Below are 10,229 nucleotides of genomic sequence, written 5' to 3'. Positions count from 1 at the left end.
TCCTACTTACTTGTATGCTCCCTCATAAGATGGAAATAAATCAAACATTTGCTTGTGGAGGTTTTTGCCCATGAACCCGTTGGCTCCTGCATAGTTTAGCATGTCCAATCAGTCCAGATAGTCATGATAATAATCGCTATATTCTGTGCTCCCCAAAATCTTGGTGCATGGATCTGTCATGCTGAACTTGGCATGGGATCTCATTGTCAAGGAACCAAAAGTATTTGTGAAGTATCCCTTTCACCAATGTCTTTCATTTTCCATGGAAGGCAAGTGTTGAATTTTTCTCATAGTTGGTATCCAAAATCAAATCATTTCTTAACAGTACATGTTGTCCATCATCATCCCAAAATGCAGAGGAAATGCAACAAACCAATAATGATAGATATGGAATACAATTTTTTTATAGCTAGATGACGACATAATCAATTTTGTATTGAAGGTAGGCAGGCTCGACGAAGAACTGCTCTTGAGCCTCTATACTAAAATCATGCTAGGCTTGGTCTCAAGGGACCCACCTATAAGCTTGATACCAACGAATTTAGAGCTTCTACAATATAAGATTGATTTCGATTCTCTAAATTACCTTGAAAATCTGTTCAAATCCTACTTAGATTTTAAAGGATGCTATCATATAATATATGGATTTTGTTGTGGTACTCCAAAAGATATTTTAGTCTTTTTATTGTTGATTTATTTCAACCATTGGATTAAAAATGGATCACTCAGATTTCAACTAGTTGAAGTTCAATGTATATGGTTGGTGCAATAAATATTTTAAAAATTAAGATTATTTCATGTCATAATTAAATTATATTTTTTCTTGAGCCACGGGCGCCAATGAGTGGCGCTAAGGGGGAGGTGGTGGGCACAGAGAAGTCACGAGAAGAAAAAGAAAAAAAAAAAATAATAGTAATAAAATATATTTTTTAAAATAATAAATATATAAAAAATGATAACATATAATATTTTAAATATTCTTCATAATAAAATATTATAAAGAAGTATCATAGTAAAATTCTTTAACATATAGATGGCTATGATTGTTAACTTGAAATTTAACCTCAAATTAGAGAGAATTCAGCATCATAAGTATCATGGTGTGCTTACCATGCACCAGCTTAAGTGGCTAGACAACCTACATAAGGTCAGACATTTTTTCCTTACCACTAGCTTTAAACTATTTCTTTCTTTCTTGTCATGGCGCAAACTATTCAACAAAGTAATAAGATCGATAACTATGCTTAGAGATGGTAATAGATTAAATTATACCAGGTTTGGATTAGGTCAAGTAAAGAAAATAACAAATAAAATCTTGATTTTTAATGCAACTCAACCTGATAATGAGTCAAGATCTCTCGATCCATACCCTCCCACCCACCATTTTGGGTTATCTATTTGATCCTAGACTTAATTTCTATAAAATCCATGCTAAACATCAGATTAAATATTTATAAATTTTACTAGCTATTTTTTAAAATGACTTAAATATTTAATATAAAGAAAAAGGTCAATCACTCAAAAAGTTATTTATTCAACATTGTTACTAAAAGCAATCTAATTTTTTTGGTAAAAAATTTAATCTAAATTATTTCGATGTAAATAAAACTTTATACTCATTATTTGAGCTGGTCGAAGTTTTGACCCATACTTGACTCATTTAGAGTTTGGTTCATAAAATCTTGCTCAATCCTAACTAATGACTCTTCATCTAAACCTGTCCCAAATAGTTTCAGGTCAGGTTTCGAGGATCGGGTCAATTTTTGCAAATCTTCGCACCGGTGACGTCCGATCAAAGCCACTTAGGTTTAGAAGAGTTTGGTAAGTAATTTGGGCCGCCTAGTTTTTCCCCTCTGATTTCTTAGCATTCGGCGGCATACATACAACAATTCCATCGTTTTTAGAGCATCAGGCCTCCTCTGTTGCTTCGAGAAGTATCGTCGAAAGCCATTTTTATTTTCTTCCAAGAATCTGCAATCAGACACTAATCAATCTGATCCGATCGCCGTCTTCGATCTCGATCAGCGTCACGAATTCGATCGGAGCCTCAATTTGACCATCGTTTTATTCTTTAAACTCTAAATCCGAGCGATAATGATCCCCACTTCTCAATCTAGATTTTCTATTCCGATCCAGAATCTATAATTTCATATTCAATCAGAGGTGATTTATAGATTCTGAGGATTATTGGGATGTTGATGTCGAAAGACATATTTATTTGTGAGGTGGGATGATTTGAATTGGTTCTTTGACTCCTGAACTTTGTATCCGGTAAAGAATTCTATTGATGCTGAATATTTTGGTGGTTTTGTTCTTGATTCAGTTATCAGGCTAATGCTTAATTTGGTTTTGATTTATAAATTTCATGGATATTTTTTTTCTAGAAGTCGAGATCTTCTTCACTCTACAGTTTTATATCATTCTAATTGTTATTAAACTAAATATATTTCTCCAGTAGTTTATCAAACCAGGTATGCGTCCATCCCTTATTAATATATTCCTGGAAAATAAAGTAATCGGTTATAATGCCTTTTTTAAGCTGTTTGAATGGACATAAGGATTTTTTTTTTCTAGAAATATAATGAAAATAAGAATATTAAAAGAAAATAATGGCGATATTTGCCAAATCGCTGCTCAAATAATGTAATTTTATGTTTTAGTTATGCGGACTGTGAAAAGATCAAGCAATGTTTGTTGGAAAATGCTCCAATAACAGTTTGTTTTCTGATCATTACATATGAATTTATAATGTAATCAGGGTGTTCATCTGCAGTAATGTCCTTATGATACAATCTTGTACTATTGTGGAAAGAATGGCAATGCTAAGAAGGAAGCAGAATTGTGCTGCCTTTCTTTTAACATATTTTGTTCAGGTCTTATGCGTAGAAACGTGATTAAAAGTTTTGCATTTTATGTTGTAAGGAAACCCAATCATGAACTTAACCTGAAACTTTAAAAGTAAAGGCAAGCACCGGCGTGGCAACACTGATGCTCCTGCATGCCAACCTTGTGGTGTTGGACTGATAAATTGTACATATAGCTGGGAGATAGATATTTATCTTTTTAGATATTTAAAATCGTAATATTCTACAAATTTTTATTGATAACTGGAGATAAGAGTTTGTATTCTTTTGTTTCCCTGAGCAAATATTTATATGATCGCTATATTTCACAAACTAAATATCAGTCTTCAAAATCCTTTTACTAATTCAGTCCTTTGGCAGCCACAGCTGAGTGGCAGTGCCATGGAGTTCACTGTTATTCTAGCTAGCAGCTTTGTTTTGTTCATGAAGTAATGCAGATGGATTTGGATTGTCAGTTGGAGAGGGGGAAATATATTGTCCTATCTACTGTGATCCATAGTATTGTGATTTCTAACATATAACATATTAAGGAAGTAACTTGGTTCAGTGGTTCGTCCCTTTGAAAAAAAATATCCACTTCTTTTGTGCTATCTAAGTAGATTGTTGCTCGTGACAATGTCAATTTCTTTCTGAATAATGTAATATATTTTATTATGTGTATGTATCGTGTCAGCTATGCATGTTTCATGTGTAGAATGGACTAGAGTTTTAGATTTTATATGCAATGCAGACTTTAAACTATCTTGGTCTGGTAGACCTTTCTCTTGAAAATTACCAAAACAGGGAATTTAACCCTAAACTCTTTTCCTTTTCTTGCTTGGCAAATGAAGAGAGCAATTGTCCATTCTCATTCATGTCACATGACCTTCGGGTCATGAAAAATTGGCATTATTAGTTTGATAGATTGTGTATTTGGTACATCCTAGAAAGTAGAATGATATGATTTTACTAAGTTTTGGATCTAGGATTTTAGAAGAGATATAATCTGTTTACTTTATGCTTTTAGATTGGTTTATGTTAGTATCAACATTTTATGAGCTAGACAAGACATTTCAAACCAATTTGAGTTAATCCTATTCAAATTAGTTAAGCTTTTGCTAGGATCATACTGGTTTACTTGGATCCCATTTCACATGGATCTATTAATTAATTGAACTTTGCATTGCATGTAACTTCAAAAGTATATTTGATTTGATCACCAGTCTCAAAAAGTTAGTGATACCAAACAAATGATTATAGGAGTTTTTTTTTTTCCTTTATCCTGACAACCAAAGGCATCCATGACATAAATGGTTTTGTAGACGCAAAAAGTTCATCCCCCCCCCCCCCCCCCCCCCCTCTCAGCATTACTGTTTTGCTTGCCTTCCAGTTTTCTGTGTTTGTTTTTTTTTATCTTGTTTTTAGTTGGAAAAATGGACTTCAACCAGCTAGCAGAGATTTTATACCTCTGTTCGCTAGTCCAGCCATTTTTGTGTGACATGCTCTGCATATTTTCTGGTTTCTAATAATCTAAATTGGCAATTTGGCATTTTCATTTGTGGAAGCTGCTTATGGCATCAAAGCGTATCTTGAAGGAACTCAAGGATTTGCAGAAGGACCCTCCTACCTCATGCAGTGCAGGTACAGATGAACTGACTTGGTAAACTGACATACTCAATCTCCATCAATCATGAATTCATGACTGTTTAATTAGCATATTATTTTGTCTGAGTTCTTTCTTCTCCATTTTTGTTTGCTGGGATGTGATTTTGCATAAACATATTACAAGGTGGGTCTGGAGAAAAGACTCAACATGCCAAATAGAGCTGTGAAAGTATCTCTTAGTATTGGATTTTGAAACTTGGCACAATCATCTAATGTAAGCTAGACATACATATTTGCAATATTTGCTGGATTTATACTTGTCTTAGGTGTTTTGAGATGGTGCTGGATTACTACTATTGTTAGGTTGTATTAGTTATATTTTAAGGTTCATTCTGCTTACTCAAGCCTTGTATTTGGTTTTGCTGTCACATGGGCTAGTAATTTGGGTTATGTTAGGGTTGGATGATGGCCATCAAGGGATGATGGTCTATTACAACAAAATATAATTGTCTAGCGTAGCAAGATCTCATTTGCACAGCCATTTGAAATGTCGAAGTTGATTTACTAGTTTGAAACAGTTTTTCCATATCAAATTAGACGAAATAAATGCTGAAGAAGGGTTAGTAAATTGATCACATAGGTTCTCACTTTTGTCCCGGAAATAAATGAACGTTTATTCAGCCTTTCATCAAGTGGTACCCGAAAAAACTAGAATACCTTTTTTTTTTTGAGGGGTGGGGTGTGGGAGGGGTAGGGGTTGGTCTCCACCATACTAGATATCTTGACTAAATGAAGTATGCATAGGTTGTACCATTTCTGATATGAAATGGATTTGAGCCCGGGTTCTGTGCTGTGCACCGTCCATCGCACGATGGATGGCCACACGTGGATGCACGTTCGTTGTGCGCGGCCGTCCATCATGCGATGGATGGTATGCACTGTGCAGCAGACGATCCGTGCTCAATGGATTTGCCCTTGCTTATTTGGCCTACCGTGACTTGATATCTGTTCAAGCTACAGTCAATGTAACTCATTATTTGTTTGGAAACATTTGTGAAGGACCTTCAAGTAGAACATTCCCAAACTTCAATGTGTGTCAAACACTGGCACCAGATCCTTGCTGTTTTAGGTCTTGGAGTTGGAACCATAATTTCTCTGTGTTGCAATATTATATTAAGAATTTGAATCTTTGTATTTAAAGCATAATTGAAAAGAAATGGGGGTAACCTTTTTGTGATTGTATGATTGAATACTTGTCCTTTTTTTTTTTCCCCAGGTCCTGTAGGTGAAGACATGTTTCACTGGCAAGCAACAATCATGGGACCCTCTGATAGTTCATATGCTGGAGGCGTGTTTTTAGTTTCGATACATTTTCCTCCAGATTATCCCTCTAAGCCCCCAAAGGTGTAACTGTTGTTTTCAGACATAAGTTTTATACTTCTGGATGTGGTTAATTGCTTCTTTTGTTTGTTTACTTCAGGATCAGCTTTTGCTTCTTCTTCTTTATTAATTATAAGATTCCATTGTGGCATGCAATTATTTTGATGCATTCAATTGTTAAATTAGCAAGAAGTTATTCATAGTAATGTTGTAATAGGAGAAGTGTGCACAGTTGTGTTATTTTTTAATGAATTGACATGCTGTGTCTGTAAATATGGTAGTTGATGTCTTCAAAAATATGTGTTAGTCATTCTGCCATGTCCCTGTGCTGATAGAATCAAATAGCAGATGTTCTCACCTTGTCAGATCCCTTTGCATGATGAGTGGGTCTCATCTAGTCTCAGGATGGTCAGTGGCATTGTTAATTATGTTCTTTAGATTACACATTTTGTGTTTTCTTAAATAATTGAATCCTCCCAACCAGTTCTCTTGCTTGTGGGATGAAAAAATTGTCCTGGTATTTAGAATACCCTCCATGTGCCTGAAACATCAGGATAAGATCTCATATTGATAAGCCATTTCCTTTTTACCTTGTGTACTTATATTTTTATGTTCTGTACTACTTATTATTCCCTTGTGGACTCCAAAAGCACCTCTTCAAGATTGTTTTGTTGATGTCTTGATAGATCTTAAATCACAGTCCACTTTGTCTTTTTTGCTCAAAAACTCTTTTGAGTTGGTGAGATGACTGTTTTGGCCCACCCATCCATTACTTTATGAATTTAATTTTGTTTAGGATGGAGACCATGATTCCTAGTCATAAAACAAATAACATCATGTTACTTTATGATTAGTATTTTTGTATTTTACCAAATTGTGCTGTTCAATGCATTGTTCCCGCGAGTAGGAAGATGATAGTGTTGGCTATACTGGTAGGTCCACAGCTGATACAGGACTGCCAAATATAATCCAAAGTTCACTTAGTTGTTATGACATTTTATGGGAGTGGGATGCAAAATTAGTGCAATTCAAGGTACACCTGTCATGCAGCCATGACATAAAATCAGTAATATGTGAGGGTCACAACCGAGGGATATCTGGTAGCAAATTGTCTGTCTCAAATATAATGGATTGTTGTTTGCGCCTGTTTTAGCGTAAACCATTTATTTTTTATTGGTATCTATCTCTTACTGAAATGAGTTCCTTCTGTATCATATAATTATGTAATTGTGAATCTTTCCACATCTTTGTTGAGAGAATCATAGATATGAGCGAACAATACTTTCACTCGATAATATATCTGATGATTGTAGGAAGTAGAGAAGGAATCTGTTTCGTTCAGTTTATGATGTTGAAAATTTTTCTGCTGTGGAACTTTTCGCTACAACTTGGATGCACGAGGATTTCTGGCTGGCAAGCTCAGTTCTGTTCTAATCACTTCGATTCCATACACAAATACCTTCCTTCAAATGGATATATTCCCTTTTCAAATATGGAAAGTATTTCTGTAAGTGAATCCCTTCTTTCTTTGGCTTGCTTCTTAAGCCAATACATCTCGTGCCTGGTAGGTGCAATCAGTCTGTCCCATGCCTATCCATTCAAGCCTTTCAATATCTCATCTGGCCCTGTCTTCGTCTCTTACTAATGATCAATCGCTTATTACCGTTACCGCCTACTTCATTCCATAAGAAAGACCCCTTCAAGTGTGTTGGTGGTTTCTCATGAAAGATCTTTTCCCTTCTAAGGTATGTGCTTATTACTAGGAGTGTCAGATGCAACTTGTGTTCTCAGTCCCAAACTGTATTGATGACCAAGCATGCAGTCTTTATAGCGCATTTTTCAAGCGCTTATCAAGCAAGCAAGCTGGCATACTCCGAGAGCTCTTCACCTTTGGTCACCATTTTTCCCATGAGCATTACATAGTACATACATGATGATCACTTGGGGGTATTTCATCTTGGATTATCCTGTTGACATGAATCATCATAACGACTATGTTACTAGTTACCATGCTGACCGTTTTCCTTGAACTTTGAGCATCAATTTGTTATTAATGCAGACTGATGACATGCTTTCATGTTTTAGGTTGCTTTTAAGACAAAAGTCTTCCATCCAAACATCAATAGTAATGGGAGCATCTGCCTGGATATCCTTAAAGAGCAGTGGTGCCCTGCCCTGACCATCTCCAAGGTATAACTTACAGATTTTTGTGTTGATTCACTCCATGCTCCGATGTGCATAGACAGTTTAATCCCATCCTGTGAATTTGTGATATATTTGCATTTCTTTGTTAACTACTAATTTTTTTTTTTTTTTTGCCTGATATCTAAAACAACGAGAGCAAAGTAAGAAGTGTTTCTTCAAGATAAGTATTGCAAATATTTTATATTTTATTGTTTGATATTGAAAGCATATATGTTAATTAATAAACAAAATGCACGCTAGGAAGTATTCCTTCAAGATATATTTGTTATCATCATTTGTTGATAAATGATTTAAGAGGGAGAGGTAATTGCATCCAGATATCTTTCTTTTTTATGACAGTTCTGGTATGCAAATGGATTATGTGAAAGGACAAGATACCTCAGCAGAAAATTTAGAGGTGAAAATATTATTGCCTCTATAGATAAAATATGTGGTTCTTTTACATGTATACCCTTGCAAATATGGCTTGGTTCATATTTAACCAGTAAAAATATCGTTACTTACACACACACATGCACATATTTGTCCTTCAAATCATTTTGTTTTCACAGGGATACCCCTGCTGTGAGATTTTTGGCTAATGACATTAAGAAATAACCATTTTGAGTGTCATTTGACACCACACACACACACATATATTATTTTTTTCTTTTAATAGCACTTGCATAATAATGGTACAATGAATGGTTTGTCATCCAACTCTATTTTTATGAAGATAATTGTAATTTGATATCATGTGTGATGATAAGACAACTAAAGCTGAATTTGGGCATTTTACATTTGAAAATCATGATCTAATTCTATAGCTTAATCTACAATTTTAATTTTTTGAAGTTCATTTTTCTGGAGGAGAATGGGTGTTAGGCTGCTAGAAAGGAAAAGTTTAAAAATAAATAAGTTGTAAGATGACTGAGGGACGATGCACTTAGGAAATTATACTCAATGTAGAATCTTCTAATTTGATGATTCAAGTGATTTTGTCGAATTATGTTCTATTGGCAAACACCTCTAAAATCATAACTTGTAATTTTTAGAAAACTAAAAAGGTCACAAGATATCATGATTTTACTAGTGCATTCAAACATAAAAATTTTGTGCTTCATAAGCTCTAGATTTTGAATAATGATGCAATCATACCAGCCAACGTCTACCATATCCACGATACCAACTTGTACCAACCGTGTTGTACCATATCGAGATTCAGTTTGGTTTGCTATATGAGTTGAGCTGGTCTGTACTGGTCCGAACCAAGTGGAACCATCCGTACCACCTAAAATCGGGGTGCATGTACCATAGTGACCCATACCACCTGGTTTCGGATGGTACCATGATGAAAAGTGGGGAGAAGGAGGCTAGGAGCTATCTTAATATGGGATGCACACTATACTCTAATAATTATACTATACCAAACTGGTAATGGACTGGTACCTAAATCATCCTTGATATGGAGCACCAGATCCCATCAGAGAAATATTTGTTCAATGTTATGGTCATTCTGCATTTCGATAATAAACTGGCTTCGCTACTTAAATTTGCATTTGCTAAAAGGAAGTAAACACTCCATAATCGGTAGCCTTATAACCCTTAATTTTTTTGCAACAGGTCTTGCTTTCTATCTGCTCTTTACGGACAGACCCGAATCCAGATGACCCTCTTGTACCACAGATTGCTGAAATGTACAAGACTGACAGGGCAAAGTATGAGACACAGAAATATGCTATGGGATGAGTTTAAATTTGCTGATATTGTTGTAGGAGTTCCTTTGTTTTCTAGATGCAAAACAATTATGTGGTAAAAAGGGCCCCTATTCTGAGGCTATTGAAGTTCATTTGTCCATGAGACAGTGCTGTGTACTTTTCTTTGATGCTTTCTCAAGCTCCGTGAGGTGGAGCATAAACCATAAGTGCAAGTTTGGTACTTTGGATTGGGAACTCATTAAGCTAAATGGATAAACAATCCAAGAAAGGACAATCATACAGACTGTTGAATTGGTTTGACCCTTCACTGTTTGTTCGATAATACGTAGCGTTGACATAATCTTACAATACTGGTGTATAATTTTTGGTGATAGAACTGTAACACATAGGTTTCAAATGTCCTGCGACATGTTAAACCATCCTTTGTGATTTCACACTCTAGTCTCAGCAAGTTGGTTTTTAACAAAACCAATCTGGGTTTTCAGTTTTAAGCTGATTA

At 35.2% G+C, this 10,229-nt stretch overlaps 1 protein-coding gene across 4 annotated transcripts; it reads left to right on the top strand.

The window, feature by feature from the left end:
* The first annotated feature begins 1,745 nt into the window (after window positions 1-1,745).
* LOC105044849 (ubiquitin-conjugating enzyme E2-17 kDa) lies at window positions 1,746-10,009 on the top strand. 4 transcript variants are annotated; one of them, XM_073257435.1, is made up of 6 exons: window positions 1,844-2,225; window positions 4,409-4,484; window positions 5,725-5,852; window positions 7,914-8,018; window positions 8,373-8,430; window positions 9,636-10,009. In XM_073257435.1, the coding sequence occupies exons 1-6, from the start codon at window positions 2,193-2,195 to the stop codon at window positions 9,680-9,682; spliced, it is 447 nt and encodes a 148-aa protein (XP_073113536.1). In that variant the 5' UTR covers window positions 1,844-2,192; the 3' UTR covers window positions 9,683-10,009. The 4 variants fall into 4 exon arrangements, with proteins under 4 accessions (XP_029120350.2, XP_073113536.1, XP_073113535.1 ...); XM_029264517.2 differs by lacking the exons at window positions 1,844-2,225; window positions 8,373-8,430 and adding an exon at window positions 1,746-1,821; XM_073257434.1 differs by lacking the exon at window positions 8,373-8,430 and having other exon boundaries at window positions 1,852-2,225.
* Window positions 10,010-10,229: the final 220 nt, after the last annotated feature.

Source organism: Elaeis guineensis, chromosome 5 (assembly GCF_000442705.2).
Source record: "Elaeis guineensis isolate ETL-2024a chromosome 5, EG11, whole genome shotgun sequence".
Lineage (NCBI taxonomy): Eukaryota > Viridiplantae > Streptophyta > Magnoliopsida > Arecales > Arecaceae > Elaeis > Elaeis guineensis.
Note: the sequence above shows the minus strand (reverse complement) of the source record. Positions and strands in the feature narration are given on the sequence as shown.

Bases quoted from the DNA above. Each gene is read 5' to 3' on its own strand.
- LOC105044849 (XM_073257434.1), top strand. From the start codon at position 2,193: ATGTTGATGTCGAAAGACATATTTATTTGTGAG. The intron at 2,226-4,408 runs GTGGGATGATTT...CATTTGTGGAAG, and splicing joins AAGACATATTTATTTGTGAG to CTGCTTATGGCATCAAAGCG. The intron at 4,485-5,724 runs GTACAGATGAAC...TTTTTTCCCCAG, and splicing joins TCCTACCTCATGCAGTGCAG to GTCCTGTAGGTGAAGACATG.